We start from the raw sequence: 24,037 nt of genomic DNA on the forward strand, positions 1-24,037 counted from the left end.
CAGCATCCCAAAGGTGCGCCCAGAGTCAGCGTGACAGTCACTGCTGTCTGCGAGGTGATTTTCACAGGAGACACAGGAGCTGTGCTACAAGAACAGAAACGGTGAATACAGCCATTCAAAGTTATGTCTCTTGTATTTCATGAGCTGCAGTTTCTCTTATAGGTCTGGGCAGGGGCCCAGCCTTACTTCATGGCAGTTCTACCCAGGGCAAGCTTGCAAACACTTTGTATCCCAGTTTTTCTTAGTAGGACACAAAGAATATTACAGGGTGGTTCCACGGGGTGCAAAGAATTAGCACTTTGAGATGCCCTAAGTGCGTAATCTGCTGTACCTGAGCATCTACAGGAGAATAGGAAAATCTATAGGTTTATTTTACCGTGTTTTACATAGACTGTAGGGGAATTCTTGTGAGGAAAAAAAAAGGCACTGATTTGTTTTGCTGTTAGCTATTAGGTGTAACAGGAGGAAGTGGGAATGAACAGTCATCCAAATGGAGATGTGCATCACAGGGCTTTGTAACAGGCACCAAAAAGAAGGTATCTAGAGCATTTCAACTCAATAAGCAAAGAACAAAAAGCACTGATCAGGTAAGGTCAGTCTTCAAGAACTAAATGTGAAGTTCAGAAAGCCAAGGTCTGAATTAGGTTTGAAAGGTTTTGTTTATTAAAGGAATACATGTAAACACCAATACAACATAATATATGTTCAAGGAAAAAAAAAATAAAAATAGAAGTAGGATTGGTTTTCTGCAATTAACTCCAGACCGTGCTTCTCTTGACAAACAATTATCTGAGTCAGTGGTAATGTTACAAATCCTTGTAGCATCTCAAAAGCTCATTTCTGGCAAGTCCTATTGCCATTCCTTCTACTCTTCATGATTTAGATTTCCTCACTACTAACACACTTGACAAAAAAATATGTTGGTGTCATTAACTAAACCGAATGCTTTACAGTGAGAGTGACTGATCATCTGGTTTCTGCCGGAACAGGGTTCTCCTGCTGCTGCTCACAGAAACCAGCTTGTGCTCCCGTGCAATCTTATTCTGCCTTTGCTTACAGCCAGCACACGAGCACAACCTGAACACAACAGCATTTCAAAGTAACATGGAAAATACTTTTTTGTACAGTTATCACCAGGCAAATGCAATGGGACAGATCAACACAGACAGTGGCATTATCTGGTGCTGGGCTAGAGACCCCCAGGGAGGGAGTCAGGTGGCCGAGGGGAGGGAGGCTTTCCTTGAGCAACGAGCCCTGTCCAAAGTCACAGCCAGGGCAGTGCTGGAAGGAAGCTCGGGATCAGCTTGGTCTCTGCATTAGAGATTTCCGACCCGCTCGGCACAGGAAGTTGTTCCTGTGGCTCACCTGAGGGAGTTCCTGTTATGAAGCCAGAGGGTGGCGGGTTGAAACGCAGCTTCTGCGAGTGATGTAATCTTGGACGGCACTGGGTAGGCAGTGATACTAGTGACCGGTTACAGCCTGCAGTGTTGTGACAGCCCCTCTGCTGGCCTGGCGATCACAAGAAAGGGAAGAAAAAAAAAAAAAAAGGAGGGGAGTGGAATAATTTTAAAAGGAAAAAAAAAGTTTCCAGATTTCCTTTGTTTAAGTGAAGCATTTTCCTTTTCCACTTTATTTGAATACATCAACCTGGTGTCTAACAGATGGAGACTGTACAGATGCACTTTTGGGAGTGCCTATAAAATACACTGCTAAAATACAAATGGAAGGATACCTTTTTTTTTTTTCTGAGTTGTAAATTCAATAATTGTTGCTGTCACCTCACTTTCCCAAAGGAATTTGCCCTTTGTTCTCCGGATAAAGCTGGGCAGAAGAAGAAAAGAGGGGGGAAAAAAAGAGTGCAAGCAAAGGGAATATTTAGGAAAAAACCCATGGATACATACTCTGTACATTGCAGCGTACAGTGTTTGTACATCAGGAACCCATACAGGCATAGGTGCTTAGCAGCACTCAGCAAAATATTCTGCATGTCTTATATTCTTCTCCCATTCTCCAGACGTTTCTAGCAAACAAACAGGTCAGCTAATTGGCTCCTGCCCAAGTCTTACCCACTAGGGTTTGCTCAGAGATGTCACTTAGTCATTTGGCATGAGCAAATCCCTGTTCTTCCTGTTCAAGCAGCAGAGTGGGTGAAGGCTTTCTTTGATTTATTAGACTATTAACAAACAAACAAGGGAGTTCAGAAGCTTCCTCAAGCACAAGAACACGAGCAGAAAGGTTTTTTTCCTGAAGTAGCAGCTAAAAATAGGACACTTAGAGGAAGTAAAGTTCATTAAGTGATAAAGCAGTGGCTGCAGTGATGAAAGAAGAGTTTTGCCTTTTTTATCTATATATTTATTTAGTGTTATGTGTTCTTGCTCCTTATTAGAGTGCTAAAGCAGTGTTTATCCAGCTGAGGAAAAGAAGATTTCCCTTTCTGTAGTGACTTTAACATGTAGCTCATCAAATACAATAGTCAAGAGTTTTAAACAGACATTGCCAGCCAACAAAGTACAACATTTGACAGGATTATTTGCCTTTTATATGCTCTTTCTAGAATGGGAAATGATATGCTATTTTCAAGACACATTCCACAGTATTATGCAACAGCTTTCTTAATTTTTAACGGATATATTACTTTTAATGTGTCAACTTTTGCATAAAGCATTTTAGTATTTTATTTAGTATTTTCTTTAGCATATACCGTTAATAAATTATTTGCTTTTTCCTTCCCTACCCCCCCAAGAGCTGCACTTAACATAGGGAAATGGTCTATTGACACAATAAAAAAATACTTTCAACTGGCACAGTCTACAGACACTTCCATCACCGGACAAGGCACCAGGAGGACATTCCTGCCCCTGCTTATCTGGCAGTGCCAAACATGCTGCCCAGGAGTTGTCTCACAAACTTTCCTTTGATGAAAGGACTCACACACACGTAGCAACCAGCTGTCGTAGAAATAAGCCAGCAACCTGTACAACCAGTGATTCCTGTTAAAATGTGATTCCTGTTTGGCTCTGTTGCTCCAGCATCCTTTAGCCATTACATCCAAGTGGTTGGAGACATCCAAAGGAAGCGAGTCAGGGTGCTCCTGTGCCAGAGAAACCTGTCCAGTTGACCTGAGTTTGTTCAGAGGGCACGTGCCTCTCATCTCTGCAGATCTGCCCATTCTATAAGGGCGAAAAATGGATGAGATTTGATGTCTTCAACACCAGCAACACCAGCACCAAGACGCTCCGCAGGATTAAACTGCAAAAGCTTGACATAAAAGAAAAAAACACATGATTCAGTGAGTAAGAACAAAAACAACTGCTTAAAAGTTCCAGAAAGGTCTAAGGTAAGGGACATCCTACTGTTTTCCTGCTCTATGAATTACTTTCAAGAGTGCAAAAGCATACTTGAAATTCCTAAAATCCAGTAAATGGAAGAAGACTCTCTTTTCCTTGAGTATCAGTCTTACAGTCTTCAGAGACTACTGATCACAGCATGCAATTCCCTGAAGCACTGCACACTGGGACTTCATTTTAAGTGTAACCTCATTTTAAAAAGAGACAGCAGCAGCCAGAGCCTGCATCAGTAGAACTCTGGACGCTGCACTTGCTTCATGTTAACCTTTGCTCACACCACTGTGTTATGGCTACATCAGGGATAGTGGTCTGTAACTTTCCGTTTCATAAATTTTGAGTCAGTCCTAAAATATCAGGATAACATAGCCAGCTCTCCATTTCCTAAAAAAAAAAAAAAGTTTTAAAGAGTCCTACAAACGGCCTAAAACTGAAAAGTCAAAACCTCAGTGAAAGAAACAAAACAGCCTAATGGCTTCATGGAAATTTCCTGAAATTCAGCACCTCGTTTGCTTTTTAGTTGTACATCACATGCCGAATTCATGTGAAAAGGAAATCACAATATTTACATCTGTTTAAAGATACCGATCCATATAAAAGGGAATGCAAAGATAAACTCCAAAGAGACTAATAAAGACACACAAACATATTTTGCAGTTTTCAAGAAATGTTTATACGCTATTCAATTACAGCCAATACAAAGGCATGATCTCTTGCTTGCTTTTTCTGCAACAGCTAATAAGATAACTTCTCCCAGTTGTCACTTGGAAAAATGTGTATTCATATCTCGATGCAGTTAACATCTAAGTGAGCCTACATCCATAAACATAGGAATGGCTCTGCTATTTGCAGTCACTGTCACACAGTAAAAGTACCTTGCTGACAGTGAATGGTGCTGCTCTGGTATCTCCCACAAGCCACAGATGCAGCCAGGGTGTATCTGCCTTCCCTGGAAATACAGGCAGCACCAGCACAGGGAAATCACACATGGTCACTTACTTTCTGAAGATTGTCTTTCTAGAATAACTTTAATCTCGGAAAACAAATGTAAACTGAAACAGACACCTACTGAAAAGTCATATTGTATATTTTGTTGGTAGTAGAACTTGAAGGTTCCTGAAAACAAAAACCTGAGTGCAAAATACCTAACCAACATCAAAAACCAACTTTATCTTTCAGCAGAAATAAACAGATCTCTGTTTTTCAGATCCTGACTAAATGAAGATGATGTTCACAATGAAGTCACCTGGACTGGAAGCCACAGCAGGAGACAACGCCTGACACAATTTTCTGTATAGCTGAACACTGATCCCGGAGAGTTACTCTGTGATGTTTTGACCTGTTTACCCTTGGCAGTGGGGGGAAGGAAAGTCGCAATGACAAATTGCTATCCATGCCAAGAGAGCTCTCTTCCTTTTCCTGACAAGGCTTCCTCAACAATGAATGGCAGCTTCCTTGGATAGTCACACAACAAAAATGTGATTTACTGCTTCATATAGCCAAACCTCCACCAGATAAGTCACCACCCTACACTACACAGCTTGATCTAACAGGCACTAGGGAGACTGTTCTCTGAATAGACATGGCCTTGTAACACAGCTGTGAGTGGCAGAAATACATCTGCCACTTAAACCCACCAGTGGCAAAAGAGACATTCTATGGCATATGTGAAAATAGGCAATACATTAGTCTACAGCAAAAAAACAATCCTGCACTGGCAGGGACACATGGACTGGATGACTTCATTTGTCTTCTAGTCTTAATGGGATGAATTCCCTTCATTAAAAGTGATTTTGCTTTCCTTCAGCTATTTGTCTCTTATAGCATCTGTGGATGAAGGTAAAAATTTGCTACCATCCAACTATATAAATGCAGATTATATAGAATGGGATTTTTCTTCAGTCATTTCCCTTTCTACCTTTGCCAGACATGTACTTTCACCTTCAGTGACTTCATGTCACTTAGTCAAAATAGGTGGCGTCCAAACATACAGTGCCATTTCCACTAATCATTTCACAGTAACAGCACAGAAATCAATCATCTGTCTTCTCATTCACTGAGTTTTCAAAATCTGTTTCCTTTGTTTTCTTCACGAAATACTTTGTTCACTCTGCTCTGTTTAAAACTGCATCTAAGTCATGCCACTATTTATGCACCCACTAGCATGATCCTCTTCAAAGCTGAACAGCATAATTCACATATATTGCTTCTTCTCAAGTGGAACAGATCAGATCTAGGCACCACTTCCACAGTTATGTCAAAATTAACTATCAGGAAGATTGCATTAACTGAATTTCAAGACCCTGTACTACATGTTCAGTTATGACTACCTAAAGCTAAGAGTAAACTAAAACCATCAAACAGTACTATTCCCATTAATTTAAAAATGGTATATCAGGCTGGAAGCTTGTCTATATTTTACAATTTTGCCTTTTATCCAACCTACCCACTTATCTTCTGACTACAAAAGTCAATGTATTCACCATTTAAAATATTTTGCTTAAAAAATCGCATCCAGAAGGTTTCCTGGAATAGAGCTACACACTTTCAACCACAGCGAGGTTGTAACTTCAAATCAGTGTGCTACAGGTTTCATAGCACTTTGAGCTATTTTGCCGAATTGGCATCAGCATTTTTCACTTTAGTTCACGACAAATGTTTCCATGAACATTTAGGGCAGAATTCCTCAAATGTCCATGCATCACCAGCAGGTGTTTCCAAAGCATTTGCCAAACTTATTATTTGAAGAAATGGCAAAGCACTCCAGTTTTCTACAGACCCAGCTGGCAGCACAATTCAAAGTTTGAAAATGCAACAAGACAACTGGGCAAAACTCATCAGGCGCTGACAAAAGGGCTATCCACGGTCCTAGCAGCAGCTTTCTGTTTTTACATTTACTTTACCAGAACAAGTTAGGTAAGTAAGTATTTGTCCCATCCATACATACACATAGAGAAAACAAATCCTCCCCTCACCTACCTGCTGAATCAGTGATCTGGCCTCCTCTGATACATGGTCTGGTATATTCAAAGAAGTATGAGTGTTTATTCCTGATGGATGGCACTCAACCAGAGACTGGAGGAGAAAAGGAAGAAGGGAAAAAATAAAGCAGGAAGGCATGTTTATTAATTTCAAAATTGCAGTGTTGGATTATCTCCCACTATCCATGCAAATTTAACACACAAAGCAAAAATTCAGTGCTTCCTAGTATGAAGTACTGGTTCTGGGAGGAATGTCTACAGGTGTTGATGAGTCCCTGAGATAGAGCTTTAGAACATTTACATCTTAAGGCTTCTGTTCTATTGCTCACATTTGAAAAGGCTGGGAATTTGCTGGACTTTGCTTTCTTTGTGCAGAGCTGACAACCAATCACCAGTTTGATTTGGTCGAGCATTCTTAGTCTCAAAATACTGAATTAATGTGTAACAGCAATATATGGCTTCTACACCGTTTCAGGAAATAATACTGGAAGTATTAGAGCAAAAGTTTTGTACATGTATAGATGGAATGTTAGAGAACTTGGATTTCACTGTAGCTAAGAGGGCAGCATAGTTTTGGGGTTTTTTTTTTTTAGTCCTTAGTTTGGTACAGCTCTATTAAGTTGTTCTGCTGAAGGCTGAACATGTTTTGTTACTCTGGTCCCATGCAGACTAAGCAAATTGAGAGTGCTCAGGTTGGCAAAGCTCATCAGAGAAAGACAACCGAGGGAATTACACCTGGGCACACCACTGGTAAGAAACTACTGGCCAAGAAGTCACTTTTATTGAGTCACTTGCCCCCAGCCCTACCTTCCCAGTGAGGAGTTCAAAAAGAATGGCACCCAGGCTCCACCAGTCACAGGCTTCTGTCTCTTCTAGGATAGCACCAACCTCTAAACATGAGACATTTCAATTAATATTAAAAAGGTCAGTTACACCTTCAAAATTAACATATATTTACAAGGTGACTGTTTAATGCTGACAGAACATATACTAAATACCACAGAGCTTTCATTATGCCTGCAATTTAGTTAGCCCTTTAGCCACCTACAGATTGCATTGTTCAAGCACAGCAACACCATACATTTCATGCATAATTTGTCTTTTCCATGCATACACAGGCACTTCCGAGGCTTGTAGGCATTACAGTTATGATTTTTCTATTCTAGACAAAACTGAACAATGACAGACAGTAAAGCAAAGCATATTTAGAGAATTTACTGTGGCCAGAAGAGCTGGACAGATCAGAGTGGCCTAAAACATCCAGAAGAGCAGCACAAGGGAGGGAGCAGTAGTCTACTGCATGCCTTAGTTTTGCCTTTGAGGGTAGGATTTGTCTCAAGGCTAACCCACACCCTTTACTGGGATCCCCATGGGAGGCTTTTCACAATGGTCTCATAGAGAGATATCAAATCTGCTTCCCACAGCATAACCACAGCCAGTACTGTGTATCGCTACAGCCCAGCCCAAATTGTACATTGGTATGAAAAGTCGTTTCCCCTTGCATCCAACCCAACACTGCTATTGCTGCACAGGCACAAGGGACAGCAGGGAGGGGAGACAGGAGTGACAGTCCCTGGCCATACACACACACCTATTCAGTAGCATGATGCATGCAGAAAACTTGGCCTTCACTGACTCAGGCTTTAAACTACAAAAATTATTGAATACAAACATACCGCGTTGTCTGCTCTAAAAGAGGCAAAAAATCAGATTGCAATGAAGATGAAATCTTCATTTTGACTGTCAAAAAATTGCAGAAGCTGCACTAAAATAGCTTTGGTGGCAAAAGCCACACCAGCTCCCCAGCAGAGGACAACAATTAGCATACAGTCACATAGCTGTTGCTGTGAAGAGCAGTACAGCATGGGCAGAAAAATCCTGCTCATCATTTTATGGAGCTTAGCATGAGCATGGCCAAGGAGAGCTCCAGATGAGTCCCAGCCCAGGGTCAGGGAGAGGGAGGCATCACCTCAGAGCTCCCCAGAGGCAAGGAAGCACAGCCACGCTGAGCTCAGGGATGTGCAGCTGCCACACAAGCTGGAAGAGGCTCAGCACCTCACAGAACTAAGCTCAGGCTGCTGTTGCAAGAACAACAAGGAAGGATGGCTCAGACTTTGTTTCTTGAGGTAGCACATCCCTCACACTGAAAAGCTGGCTACGTTTAACAGCCTTGGAATGACTGATACATTACTATAAGGGTGCCACACATTGGAATTTATTCCACTCCTTACAGATTAATGCTCCTATCAGCACCAAGAAACTTTTACAAAGATGCAACAGCAACCACATGAGGAACTGTATCAGGATAGTTACATTAATTTTTAAAATGTTATAAGATGCCATGCAAGCACCCAGATGAAGCTGAAATTACTGTAAATTGAGAGAATTTGGTAAAAACCAAAATGTGTTCTTGCAATTAATTTTAAAGTCCTTCAGAAAGGCAGAGCTTCTAAGTAGCCATCCTTTAAAAAAAGAAAAAAAAAAAAAAAAAAAAAAAAAACAAAACAAAACAAAACAAAAAAAAAAAAACCACCAAGAACAAAGTTGGGCCTTTCCACACAAACCAGCTGGTGAAAGGTTTTCACAGCATTTTTCACTGAAACCCACTAAATGGAAATGCCTTTTCAGTTCAAAGGAGCTTTCTTCCCAATAAGTGAAGATTTTTATTTCTAAATTAAATTACACACTTATTACAGAATAAGGACAGCAAAGCCAAGAATTAATAAGATTGACTACTACATTCTCAGTTCCATTAACTATCCCATATTGACACACCTTAAATTTTAGAATAATGCCACAGAAGGAAATAACCCATTTTTCCCAAAGGTGTTCAGTGGGAATGGGCCTTATGAGTTACAGCCCAACTGAAAAAAAAATAAATTACCTAAATGTGAAAGAAATACCTCATTCAGAGCACAGGGAAAGGAAATTCTACAAAAAAAAAATTACTCAGTTTTGGTGTTATTTTCCTTTATGTTGGCAATCAGAGATGCTGATCCAATTCCCTATAGAACCAAAGTTACACTGCCTTCTTTCACAGAACTGTTCAATACAGGAAGCAACACTGATGAAGAAAATCAACATATATAGAATAAGAGTCAAAAAGCAAACCAGAGTCCACTTCCTCAAAATCCAAGTTCATCTTTTCAACTGGAAGAACATTTTCAATATATGCCAAAACAAATGTCACTGCAGTTCTCTGACAAGAGCAGCACGGAACTGTTCCATCCACTTTTGGCCATGACCAAAATGATACAAGTGGAATAAATTAAGAACAGGCAAGTAACACAGATTTCTCCCAGGGCTGAAGGACTCTGCTTGTGTTCTCATGCACAAGCAGAAGCTGCATAACAAGTCATCTGAACCAACACAGAACACAAAATGGAAAACTCAGCTGAGGGCAACACCTGAGTCCCCTTCTTTAAAAAACCTAAATTTTAGCTCAACTTTTTTCCTATTATGCAATGTCTGCCTTCCAGCTGCTTTCCCTAGGTTCCAAAGTTTCCTTATTTCAGGTTAAAATAAATGTTTTCTTAAAAAAAAAGAAAATTTAAAAATCACTGTGTACACTACAAATAAACATGTTGTTTATATTTCCTTCCTTCGAACAGGTCTCATGACTTCTGATGAAATACTGATCATAATAAGGCCAGGATACCACATCAATATTACTGCATTTTATCTTGACTAAACATCATGGGAAAATTTAGAAACTGTAGATTATTAAGTGCTTTTGAGGGACACAGAGTAGCTGGCTAATGTAATATACCACACAGGGCATATGCTTTTTTTAAAGCTTCTATACTGCAATAAATCTGAACTACAATATCTGCCTTCACTAAGAAAACATTTTCATCTCAATCCATCAGCAAAGTAATTTAGACAATAAATGGTAGTGACACATAAGCTTAAGTGAATAACATGGGGATATTTGTGCCAAATCTTTCCTCCATGAACCTTGAAATGAAGGACCTTACCCGGATTTGTACAAAAATAAACATGTGTACACATGTACATGGTGTTGGGGCTTCTAGGACTGGCAGAACAGCATTTGCAGAAAAACTCATTCCTATCATCCTCAGATAGAAAATCAGAGAAATAATGAAGTAGGGTGAAAAAAAGTCAATAGCTCTTCCAACTTTACTGCAATTTCATTAAAGAGAGAGCTTTCCTCTTTCTCCCTTCCCAAAGCATGGCCATGACATCCAGCACCACGAAGCACAAGTCAACAGCAATGCTAAATTCCTGCACAAAGCAATTCCAACAGCAGCCACTGGGATAACTGAAGGGAAGGAGATTTGTAAAATGCTATCAGGTTTAGACAGAGACAGATGGTGCAGGTAAACAGCTTCACTACCCTGCACTGTCCTCCTTCCAGAGCAGCTGGTCTCAACTGAAAGGCCATTTCTTTATGGTTTCCATACTTATCTCAATATTTGCATTATACACAGCAATGCCTTACTTCCTGATAAGAGAGACATAGCTGACAACATTCTGTATTTTAAACAGAAGTGCCAGTTCCAAAGAAAAAGCAGAACTTCCCCTCTCCTGAACACATATTCTCAATAAAGCTATCAATGGCAAACCAAAGCTTATTTTCTCACTCTTTACACAGCAACTTGAAATATATACTGTATATATACCCTTCTTGCTGAAGGATTTCAAAGGCTTTTAACGACCACACCTGCCACATTTTTTTCCAAACACAGTTCCCTCCAGGGCTGACAATAATGCCTCATGATCAGCACATGCAAACAGTAGTTAAGATGGAAGAAGCCAGGCTTGCAGGAGGCCTTAGACATTCACTGTGCAACTCAGGCCAGATGGCTCGTGAATCACCAAGAACAAAAACTTAATCAAAAATTTGGTAGGACAAACAGTAATATAAAAGAAAAAATGCATCTCCAGTCAGCTCACAGGAAAACTGGTTCTAGGTGGATGCAGCGCATCCCCAGACACCTAGGAGTAGGGAAAGGCTTTTCCCTTACCCCACATTGCAAGCAGAAACAGCACATTCTCAAGTACCATTTCTGCACTGATAAGAAAATAAGGACACCCATGTGAACTACCATCAGGTGTCTGAAACTGTCCATGAGGAATTGGACTTGTTCGATATCCTGAAAAGAAATACAATGTTTTCCCCTTCTGTGGCCATTAAAATAAGCATTGCATGAAAAACCATTAGAGACTCTGGAAATTCTATTTACCTTACACTCACTTAATTTTAAAAGATTACTGTTTTATCATATTTTGATATCTATATATGTAAAGAAACATTTGCAGAGAATCAACTAAAATAATTTCAACCTAATTCACTCTCATCAGACTCAAGTCAGCCAAGATACCGTAAGATACAGTCACTAAATAAAACACTCCACAAGCAATCTGGCCATAACGCTTTGCCTAAAATGCTTCAGCAATTTATAAAGCACAGTATTGAACCATCTATATTTAACTATAAGAAGTTTATCATGGTCTTTAAACAATAAAGTAGTGAGGCAAGTCCAATGAACATTTGCTAAGATCAAATGGAGTATGAAAATAGGAGGTTTCATTTAAAAGTTATTAAAAAACATATGAGCATCTGTGTTCCTCTCTGAAAAAAAAAAAAAAAAAGAAGAAAAAAATAATAGAATAGTGTTTGTTCTTTCTTTCTTTAAGTAGCCCAAGATGGAATCAAAACTTCCTCTAAAATAATCATGTGATGAAAGAGACAAAGTTTTATTACTGTTCTGTTATCAAAACAAAGCAAACACTAATTAACCTCTGTTTATTTTCACAAGGCATCTTGTATGCTATCTTCAAGGTTTAGTCGCATCTGTAATATTAATACTACTAAAAAAAATAGACATAAATAAACACAGGTAAAGTACAGTTTCTTCTGGAGTTAACAACTGGCTTTTATGACAGCCAGACTGAAACATCAGATTTTTAAAAATCAACACCTTGGCTACATCTTACTGCTAATTATAGTTACAGAGTCTAAGAAAAACCACAAGATCACGTACTTCACCTGAAACACGTTGTGTACTTACAAGCCTGAGATCCAATTTTTTTCAGAAAGTACCTGATACTCTCTCAAAACCTATGCTTTCAATTACCAACTCCAAGTTCATGACATTTTGCTATTCTGGGAGCAGTCAGTTGTCACTGTTTTCTGTGGGACACTCTGGGGTCTTTAGAGAGCTGTCCCACTCCAAATGGTTGCTGTAAAACTGCTACCCCAAGCCTCACAGGAACTTTTTCTGCACATCCAGACCTCATTCACACAAGCCATGTATTTTTCATGTTTGTGTTTGATCCTGTTTCCTATTACCAGGGCTTTTCAAATCAAGCTAGCCCATCCTTCTGATTTTGATGCCCAAAGCTCCTTCACCTACCCAGATTTTTTCTTTTCTTTTTAGGATAACCCTGAGACATTAATGTCACACAAAAATCTAGGACAGAGTCAGAGATAAAAAGCAGGAAGTCCAGTCTTACACTATAACCAAGAGAGCAGCCCACCCCTCAACACCTCTCAGGGTCAATGGCACTTTTAATCTACCACAGTTATTTTGTTTCTTAAACAATCTACTCAAATTAAATTACTATAATACAGAATAGCAGATTTAATGAGTGCCTGCAAACTCCTACTGAAAAACACATACACAAATAACATGTAGGTTTTTCTGCATCAAATGTGTATTTGGTAAACAGAGGCAAATCATCTTTTTCCTTATTCAGTAAATAAAAATTATAGCATGCAGGCTAATAATATCAACTAGCAATTTTTATTTTCATGCCATCTATTTTAGGTGACCAGCTGCACTTTGCATCTGTATTTTAAATTGTTTAAGAGCAAAAGTGACATCTTTATTTGGGAGTACAAAAATCAGGTTGCACATTGAAACATTTTTGTCTTTTTTTTGGAACAAATCCTTTACACACAATGCCTTCTTTTTGCTTAGGTTTTGCACTGTGCACAAGTAACAGCAGGTTACATAAAACCAAATTTACCATATATTTATGAGTAGGCTTCTGTGAATGCTAGTTTGTGTAAATAAGACTTGATTATAGCACACAGCTTATGAAAGCATCAGAATAATACGATGCATTACTGATGGCCAGTTTCCTACTTACATTTTCTAGGAAGCTAAGCTCCCTTTGGCTTTAGGATCTCAAGCAGCAAATCTCCAGTTTTTAGTAAACACAGTCTGGTGAAAACTTGTTTAAACAAAAAAGAAAAAAGACTCTAAAGGCAGCCCAGTTCTGAAACCTCATCCTCCAAAAACACTACAGGGATGCAACAGAAAGCATCCCCGCTGCTGGAACAAGAACTCGGGGAGTGTAAATAAAACATCTCATTCACACATCATATTTACACAAGATGTCAGACCAGCAAGCCGCTTCTACAACATGACACTTTACAGGTTAGACTGAAAAAGTACCTTAAAGATTTCTCTTCATGAGAAAATCCTCAACTTAAATCTGCTTTAACCAAAGACAGCCTTGACTAGGCAACAGCTGTAGACAATTCTGTCTTTCTCACAGGTATTAAGCATACTGAGAATGGCTTTTTATAAAAAAAAGTTACCAATTGTATTTTTAAAATTGTGACTGTCAAGAATGGAATACAATTATTACTGTATTTAAAAGTTAACAACTCTTTATACTTAAGATCACAATGTTGGCAAAACCAATACTTAAAATAACAGAAGGTGATAATTTGCATTTCAAAATTCATCTTGCTTTTCTCTCAATTAGACCAAAACATGTTGATTCACAGGTTTGTGTGTGTGTGTGTTTCTTTTTTAAACTTATTTATAGAGCAGAATAATGGCCCCCCTGCTAGGCTGGCATTTGCTCAAGTTTCTGTCCATGTAAATTGAATCTGTTACTGGAATTTTCCCCCCTTCAGAATACCAAGGCACATTAACCAAGAGATAAAGAGATACATTGCTGATACAATCAGCCACCAGGCAGGTGGATAAAGCAAGGGATTTTTTGTTCGTTTTCGTGGGGATTTTTTGGACAAATATGTGATAAGAGTTCTCAGGGGGCATGGAGAGCAAAGGGCTGTTTAAACAGAAGTGAATCATTCTCATCTGATCTGCTAATAACTTTGTATTCAGACATCAGCTGCTCAGCACACTTTTAAATGTTCAGAAAACAAAATTACTATAAAGAGGAGGAAAGTTAAAGGAAACAAAACACATAAACCTCACTATAGTCACTTTAGCCATATTAACACAGCAGAAATTCTCAGTTACAAGTGCTTAATTTCTTATTTAAAAGCAAATAGGTCATTCTCAGCCAAACCCCCACAGTTTACTTGAAGTGGTGTTGAGTTTATATGTCTGATTTATAATCCTATGCTGCCCTTGTGAATTAGAGAAACAACATTTGACTTATCATAGGTGAACAGCAAAGATGTAGTTTGGGCATTAATCAAAGTATAGCACAGAAACTACTTTTAAGCATCTGCAGACACCTTTGTCGGTGCCAGAGCTGGTTCAGGAACTTTTGGGTTTTTTTTTTTTTAATTGAGCAGAACTGTACAGCAGTAAAGAGTTACCCAGCCACACCAACCGATTCAGCAGCACCGTAACAGACCGCGAGCTTACAAGCACAACTCTTGATGCGCAAATCATTACAAATGAGCCGCATCTTCGTCTCCAGCTCTTAGGAGAAGTTAAGCAAATTAGGGGCAGCCAGTGCGACAGCAACATCCATTAATGGTACAATGCCACCTCCCGTCGGCAGCGGGGAAGCGCCACTCCTGCAACAGATGCAGCCCTGCTCGTAACTTACGCACAATGCAAAATGACCACTGCTGTTTCTACAGAACTAATTATACTGCTCGCAGGGAGCGGGATGCAGCTTTTTTCAACTATTCCCTCTCCTCGTCTTTTTGACACTTCTGCATTTATAATCATTGCAGTTGTTCTGTTATTTTATATATGCACTGCATAATGTCTTTTTGACATATGCATTCAAATTGCCTCTCCACTTTTTCTAAGACAGCAGGAGCTGAACAAGTCCCTGCGCTTCACCAGGGCAGGGATCTGATCACTGTTGCTGTACCCATGCTGCCTTGCTTTACCTTAATGCAAGGTTACACTCTGATGCACAGAAAGCCTTAAACACAAAATCCTACATCCTGCAAGCAAGTTCCACATAGGTGAACCTCTATTCTCCCTTGGCCCTGCAAAGCTTCCACACTAATACATTACTATCCCTAGCCATTCCAGCAATTAGTTTTCAATATATAAATTGCAGAATTTAGACTTCATGTTTTTCTTCAACAAATAAAACAGCTTAAGATTTAAAGACATCTTCATGCACTTCATTGCAAATCACTTTATAACTTACACTGTGGAAAAGCAACATCTGCAACCTCAACAATTGAAAAGACAATTGTTTCAAATACATGTTTAAAATTTTCATATAACTCTGCAATACAATTTCCTATCTATTTTAAACTGAAGAAATCCTGCAATGTGTTTAAATTTCACATTCATCCTCCCCTTTTTCTGCCTCCAAAATTTGCTCCTCAAAAATCCATGCAAAAAAGAACTGCAGCCCTAAACTCATCATCTGTTCTCAGTCTCCAACAGCAGACCCTAAAAAGCAATGTTTATTGATAGACACCTTTCCTTTCTTGCATACATTGAAAGAGTCCACTAAATTGTTGAAATCAGGTAGAATACAAGTGATCATATCCAAATCTCAAATTCTGTTAAAAGCACACAGCAAGCTAAACACAAATTTTTTACAAGCCAAGTTTCAGTGCATCCTTCAGCAGGAGAGAAAAGGAGAAGGAAGGCTGACTACCCAGAGGCAGGGCAACACAGCACATAATCCTGAAAACACCAGGAAAATTCAAAACAAGATAAAGACTCACTTTGAGTCACTTATTTTAGACACTGTGTTTTATTACAGTGATAAAATTTTGTGAAGATAATTGTTCACCTCTACAAAGCTACAGCATTTCCCTCAGAAAAAAAAAAGCAAAACCAAGATGTGAGGAACACTTATATTAAAAAGAAACTTTAAAAATAGTAATAAAACCTCAAAACTTGTTCCTAGTGCACTGAACAGAAGCACAAATACAATTTCAAAATCCTTACTCCAAGAAGCAGCTTGAGGAGCAATGCTTTCATGATAAAAGAGTTCCAGGGACATAGTACACTCCTCAAAATGAAAAAAATTATCATCCTGTAATATTGGAACCTAGAGAAAGCTTATTAACGTGATTATTTCTTTTAACAGTGGTCAAAAGCTCTAAAGCAACATTTGTCAGCAGCAGTAGCCCTAAGAAAGCTGCTGTGGACACAGCTATACACCATTACTGAATCATTCCTCATAACAGAATGACACTTGACTCCAAATATATTTTGTGCTGCTAAATTATGCCAAGTATTATTCTCCTTCTAAAAATCAACATGTTACAGCTACAATAAAGTACAAGCATGCTTCACAGAGATAACACTAAGATCAAGAAGTATGAAATGCAAGAATCATGGAATGGTACCAATTCATCCACCTTGAATATATCAAATACTTGCATTTGCAAATCTTCACCTTGCACACACACAAAGCAAATGCAGCCTGGGGTAGGGCAGAGAGGGCAGAGAGGGGAGGGAAACTTCAGTAAAAAAAGCCCGGATGGGTACCACACCTGTGCTGTGAGGTGGAAATAATGATGGTGTGGAAAACTTTATTCTTGCATTCAGGGACTTCTAAATATTATTTCAACTGCTCCCTAAACACTTAATTACTGCAGGAGTTGGCTGGCTGGGGCTTTGGGGGCAAAAAGCACCTCTCTTTAGATCCTCATTAAAGTAGAGAAAAATTAAGCTTTGACTTTCACAGCTCATTAATGATGACAGGGTGGGAAAAGGCTGCACTTCCATCTTTGCTAGAACTCAACTGGGGAGCGCTTTGTTCGCGGCTGCGTCAGGGAGACAGGGAAACACCTCTTTCTAACAGGTTGTCATACATGTTGGCAACCAAGACAGAGCCATCTATTTAACAAACACAGTAATTGCTGGGATTCCCCAAGTATTTTGTTCTTGAATAAAAGTGGCATGAGGGTAGAACGAAGGTGTTGAATTTACTTTGCTAGGTGAAAAGAATTATTTTCTGTAATACCTGCCCTTTAACTTGCATAGAAAAGATGTTATTCTTCATTTATCTCAAGAAGTTGACATTCAAAGTTTGTTGAGACCCTACCACCTTTATTCACAGAGGCACTTCCTTGCTGCATTTCACTTGCGGAACAAAAGCACAGAAGAAACACCTGATGCCAAACTAAATTCAGAACTTCCATGGCTGGTAACTCTTATTCTAAATTTTTCTAAGCACATTTGCAGACTCTGAGCTTGAGGACTACCTGCATGCCAAGTTGCAATGCCTGGCCAGACCACGCACTCAGCAGAAAGTTATGTTGGCATTTCAAAGTTGGAATGAAAACACAGTAATTTCAACTCTAAACATAGTTTTTATAAGTTAACTATGAATTTTTTAAAATATGAAGCTGTATGTGGTACACCTGGCAGTCACTGCCAAAAATCACAGACCACTATATTAGCAGAAAATAAATTGGAAACAGGAAAAGAGGGAGGGCTCAGTTTCAAGTGCCATCCTTGCTATAAGATCCCAAGAGATATTGATTTTATCACCCTCATGATTGATGAAAGCGGTTCTAAGGAAAGAGCTCTCTAAACTATTTCAAAGCCCACTGTAGCTCATCAAAAATGTCAGAGGCATCTCTGAGCCTATTAGGGTTGTATTTTTCAAACCTCTGTGGTTCTCCCCCCACCACCCACGTCCTTTGCATGTATAAATTTTTGTATTTTTAAGGGTCTTAGCGCCACCTTTTCATTTACCAAGATGTACTCACACAGAGGAAATAACTGGAAGAAAACAGAACATTTCTAACTTGCTCAAACAAGACATTCAGTACAATTACATATTATGGAAATGACATAACAAACACTGCCACAGTTCAACAATAAAGCAGTTATGAACCCTGTAGCTTTTTAAGACATTAAGGAAAAGAAGCAAAGAAAACTCAGATATTGCATGATCTCAAGCCGTATGCCACAGAGACTACATGAGAAAATGAAAGCTGCTAATCTACTTTCCAAGTGAAACATTGTAGGTGATTGCTCTAACCTGGGGCACAGTACATTCTCTCTATGGCATCGTTGTCACAGGAATCTTCAACCTCCCTCCACCTGCTAAAATACGTTAGCTGAATGTGTCCTAAAAACAAAACGACAGGAGAAATCAAAACATTTTTCCCTTCCATTTTCTGCAGAAGTGAACTGTAATTACTCCTTTTGTAGCTAAAAACAGTATCATTAAGAATAATGGCATCATTAAGTACTAGAAGCTATTACTGGGGGTGAATTTGCTGCACTGATAATGAAGCTCTAGACAGGAAATGAAGATACTAATTACAAGATAAAACGCCTACTCAGTTAATTGGAAGCAACAGCGAATAAAAAGAAATGCATTTGCAAAAGTTCCTGACCTCTATCATTCAATAAGATGTTGTTTGGGTTCAAATCGCGGCACACAATTCCTTCTCTATGTAAAGCATCAAGGGCTACCACCATTTCAGCTGCCCATCTTTGAATGCAATCCTCTGGGATATTAAACCTGGAGGTTAGCGCTAATCTTTCATCGAGGTCCTGAAAAATTTGATGTATTTCCTTCTGCCCTGCTCCTGCTACTTTGTCTTCCTTCTTTGGTGCAGTCTTTTTACTTTCAGCTGCTGGTGACATAGCTGAGTCTGTTTCCTCTTTCCTGCTGTCTTCAGTTTGATTGGAAAACAGCGACACTCCTTCATTCTTTAGCACATCTGTGTCCAAGCTTACCTCTGGAGCACCTGAGAGCAGGTTGGAAACACATGAACTTTCTTCTTTGCTTGTCACGTTTAAGGAGTAGGCCCCAAGCTCTTGGAACAGAGCCCCATCTTCTGAAGCACCTACCTCTTGGTCAGATGTAAAGAGGGTCCCAAGAGCTCCCTGAATGACACCGCTTTGCTCACTTTCTTCCTTGTGGGCAGGATCGCCCACTTCTGGTGCCACATGATTTGGCTCTTGATCAAATGCTTTGCATGGCTCCACAGAATTATTTAATTGCAAGACATCAGGTGTTTCTAACAACTTTACTTCTGACATGTCCCTATCAGATTTTGTAAACTTTGCTGGCCTTGACACGGCTGGCTCCTCTGTTTCATCAGACATGCCTGGTAAGTTTATTAGGAGATCAGGCCTTCCTTCATCAATGCTATTCACATCATCAAAAGCAGCATCCTTAAAGGAGATAACTGGCACAGAGTCATTTGAACCCCTGCTCACAGTGTCATGAGCTTTCACACCCATTTTGCTCTCCAGGACATCCAAGCTTCTGTCATTATCTGGGACAGAAAACAACGGCTTTAAAGGCTCTGATTTCAGGTTATATAATTTTTCTCCAAACTCAAGCCCCAATAGCTCACTAGTGCTATCTTTGCTGTCTATCCTGAAGAGCTCCATGGGGCTGTTCTTGGATCTAGTTAATGAGTCCAGTATCCTAGCAGGGCTGGCTATTTCTGACTCGGCATCGTCGATGAACAGCTTTTGTTCCTGAGGTGCAATCTGGGAGGTGAAGCTGTCACTGCCAACAACACTGCACTTCTGCAAGGAACTCCTCTCTTTGATATGCAGCCCTTCACTCTCTGCTTTAGCCACTGGTTCCTCATTTAGGGAGCCAGAGTCAATTTTTTCCTGCCCATATTCATTGCATAACGTTAAATAACTAGTGGTGCACTCTTCTTCTGAGCTGGATGCTGAGTCCATCCACTTGGAACTCTCCTGACCATCTTCCTGGTTGCTGCTGTCATCCTGAGAGCTTGGTGTCAGGCTGCTCCTCAGTGGGACCACCTTCAGCATGCTCTCCCCATAGCTTTCTCTGGAATCAATGCTGCTACCAGTTTCTTTAGGAGTAGGTGTTGGTTGCTCCAGGTAAATTTTAGTTGAACTGGATGTTCTGGATTCAGGAATTTCAAAGCTCTCTTCAGGACTTCTGTTTAGAAACTTACTGACATAAGACCACAGTTTCCCTCCTGAAAAAAAAAAAAAAAAAAAGAAAAAAGGGAGGGGATCTCTTAATTTCACTCAAAAAAGAAATTTTTTTTATGAAACAGGAAAATATCCTCACTCTCACTATACCCTTATGTCCACAGAGTTATTTGGATCTGCTACCCGAACAGGAAATAATTACAGGGACCACAACTTGCTTATCACACAGATTTGTATTATTACATAAATATTTAAAGAGCTGCATCTGAGATTCAGCTGCTCCTTTTTTATTTTAAACTTCACATTTCAGAGTGTGTCTCAAGTTGCAAAGTGGTCACTACTCTCCACCTGCTGCCTCTAAAGAAGCAGAAACTAGGGAAGATCAAATTGTTTAGTGCCCATCACCACCTCTGCCTACACTGAATAATTCTGTATCACAGCTCTAAACTCATCAGCAACATTAGTGGAAATAGACTGAAAACTAAACAGCAAGTTCAGTAAGGCAAATTACCATATTAGCAGGATATTTTAAGGGTCTGTGTCTCTTTGAGGAAATTGGTGTTTTTAGTTAAATATTGATATATTTCTTCCATTAACTTTAGAATTCAAAACAAGCTTTTTATGCTTTGCTGCACCACACAAGAATTTATCAATACTTTAAGTTAAACGGGCAAACAGCTCCTTCACAGCATCTAAGAAAGTTCTATCTCCAAAAATAAGTTACATTTAAAAAATACAAACCAGGACGCTTCACGTTTCCAAATGCTGCACATACTAAAAAAAGCTCACAGACTTCAAAACATAATTTTAGCAAAATAAATCAGGAAGTTACTGTACCTCTTATATGTGACAAAGAATTTGGCTTAAAGCTAGCAAGTCTCCTTTGATAACTTAGGGAGAAATGGAATGTCAAGACATTTCAACTTAAAAGACTGTACAGAAGTTCTGGAAAATGCAGGAGTTTGAACAGAATCTTTGTAAAAGACAAAATAAGTATCCATCCCACTGGGCATGTGCATGGTTTTTTGTTGGGTTTTTGTTACTTATTTGGATAAAACAGAGTTTTATATTTTTCCAAAATACATTCCTTAATACTTTGGGGTTTTTTAAACACTCTCTTTATCAGTCAAAATTCCTTTAAAAAGTACAATAAAAGAAGAAACTATTTATCATTGCCTAGGAACAGATTTTCTATACTCCCAGGTATTTCAACTAAAACTTAGCAAAGACAGGAAAACCTTGACACTTTAAAAAATTAATTTGAATAATATAATGTGAAGTTTTCCTGCTCTCCATCCCCCTTGGCTAAGACAAGACTTGTTTTTCAAGGGGAAAAATATCTCACTGGTTGTGGTGAAAGTAAGTATATTAAAAACACTAAGAGGGAATTCTAACAGCTTGAGTCCAAGGTAAAAATGAAAATTTAGGTCTGTTAATCCACATGGTTTCTGCTCTACGTACAAGCAGAGTTAGCACCAGGTCAGGATGACCCTTACCACTTTCTAGAATGCCGTGAGAAAGGATGCCAGGTAAACGAACAGGAGCAAAGGGAAGCAATGCTCACAGAGAAAGGAACAAGAACTGCTATACTGACCACAGTAAACATAAGCACTTTAGATGCTTACCCAGAGGTGCATTCAAAATGTGCACCCCAAAGCAGCAAGGCACAGCCCCTGGGTCCCTCCCAGCAGAACAGCCCCCAGCCCAGAGAGGCAGGGCACTGACTCTGAGCCTGCCTGGGCACAAGTGCCCTGTGCTGGTGACACCAAGGGCCCTGGCCCTGCCAGAGCTGCCTCTGGAGCAGGATTTCAGCCCTGTGAGAAGCAGGGAGCCCCTGCAGGCTCTTCAGGTGAGGCCACTTGCTTTAAACACAACAGGTCACACAGCAGCTCAGCAGGGCAAAGGCAGCCTGCCCTCGGAGCCCTGCAGCTTGCACAGCACTTCAGGATTAGTGGTCTGCAGCTGATTTGGTGCAAATAAGAGTTGTCCATCCATAATCACCAGCAGTTATTTTCTAATGTTATACTTCTTCATTTATTCATATTTTTGCTATAAAATGGCAGGGAGATAAAAAAACAGAAAAGTGAATGAGAAAGAGAGTGAGAAGGTACATAATTTTTACATATATGAGAGTTTATCCTCTTTTTCACACTTTTATCCATAACAATTTATTTCCTTTAAAATTTCAATTAAATTACTTCAAGTACTATAATAAAATAACTTTGCCCAGTTTATTACTAGGCATGGAATTATTCAGGTCCATTTTATACCAAACAATAAAAGCTAATTTGAGAACCACCTACTGCATTTAATAAAGCACACTATTTAATAAAAAAAATATATAGTCTCCCCATCCCAGCTGCATTAAGATTAATTAGTACAAGCTAAATATTTTCATCTACATATTACTAGTGTTTAGTCACAAATTTCTTCTGAAAATACAAATCTCAGGTGTCAAAGTGTGTTCACAGACCATGACCCATGAAGACTCACATAAGATTTTTGGAGCTTTGAGAAGTGTCTGGCAGGACACCACCTCAGCCTCCAGGTATGGCTTTATTGCAAGTATGAGCACCATCAGTGCTTCCTCTGAAGGAAGTTGTAAGAAAAGGTCTTTCTAACAGAGGCCTGCCTTGAGCTTTGACCCAGGGAGGCATAAAGCTCAAAACCTTCTTCCTGTGCTCTTCTTGTCACATCTTTTTCCTGTGTCATTACTGGACACGAGGTGTGCTTTTACACGTGACACCTGAACAGCTCTCACTGACGCAAATGTTTTGTGTTCCTACACTAAGATAAGAAGGGGCTGGGCTGCCCAGCAATAAGAAGAATGCAAGAATTATCCTTGCACAAACTAAGTTTTTCACCTACTGACAAGTAAAGCTGCTCTCAGGACAGCTCCTGTCTTCTGCTCTCTCCACCTCACTTCATGCAAGATTTCATGCAGTCTCCACTAGATTTGGGCTTCTGCTTGGTTTACTGCAGCTTAAGGGAGACCCAAGAAAGATTAAGGAAGGAAAAAGAGCCATGTTGGGATCAATACTTCAAAAATCCACAGAAAAATCACTGGCAGATTTGAGAGGTTCAGTAAACATAAAAGTTGCAAAAGAAAAAAAAGAAATCTCTTTATTTTTACAGTGTTCAGATCACCACTGTCCACTTGCGAAAACAGGGAGAACTGCAACAACTCATTTGTTTTTGCAAATCTATTATCTTAGGTTTTCAAAAAAGAAGTTTTTCATTATTAATTACTTGTATTTAAAAACCACACTGGAAATGACTACTTACTGCAACTCCAACTTAAGAGATAAACACAAGTAAAAAAAACAAAACAAAACAAAAATTATGTCCAAATATGTTAATATACAAATATTTCAAGACTGGCCTCCTGGTCAAGTGGAAATACGTAAATAAATGCCATGCAATAACTGTGTTCTATAGTGAAAAACAACAATTTAATTCCTTTTTGAAAACATTCAATCCAGGGTCAAACAAAAGTGATATTTGTATCCGCATATGTAATTATGCCTTTATGAATGACATACTAATAATCTTTCCCCCTCTCCCCATGTGTTGTGTAAGATCAAGAAAACCCATTAGCAAACCATGCTAATACAGTATCAGGAATCTATAAAAACTAAAATTACAGAAATCAATCCAA

At 39.2% G+C, this 24,037-nt stretch overlaps 1 protein-coding gene across 1 annotated transcript in view; it reads right to left on the minus strand.

Annotated features, from left to right (window-relative positions):
• Positions 1-640: 640 nt before the first annotated feature.
• RPS6KC1 (ribosomal protein S6 kinase C1) overlaps positions 641-24,037 on the minus strand; it is an 85,685-nt gene continuing 62,288 nt past the window's right edge. The window contains exons 12-16 of the mRNA XM_053938984.1: positions 18,846-20,423; positions 18,485-18,574; positions 7,133-7,215; positions 6,324-6,419; positions 641-3,258 (exon numbers count right to left, since the gene is read on the minus strand). Coding sequence (XP_053794959.1) covers positions 3,148-3,258; positions 6,324-6,419; positions 7,133-7,215; positions 18,485-18,574; positions 18,846-20,423 — 1,958 coding nt within the window. The 3' untranslated portion in view covers positions 641-3,147. The remainder of the gene's footprint in view (positions 3,259-6,323; positions 6,420-7,132; positions 7,216-18,484; positions 18,575-18,845; positions 20,424-24,037) is intronic.

Source organism: Vidua chalybeata, chromosome 3 (genome assembly GCF_026979565.1).
Source record: "Vidua chalybeata isolate OUT-0048 chromosome 3, bVidCha1 merged haplotype, whole genome shotgun sequence".
In the NCBI taxonomy this organism is placed as follows: Eukaryota; Metazoa; Chordata; class Aves; order Passeriformes; family Viduidae; genus Vidua; species Vidua chalybeata.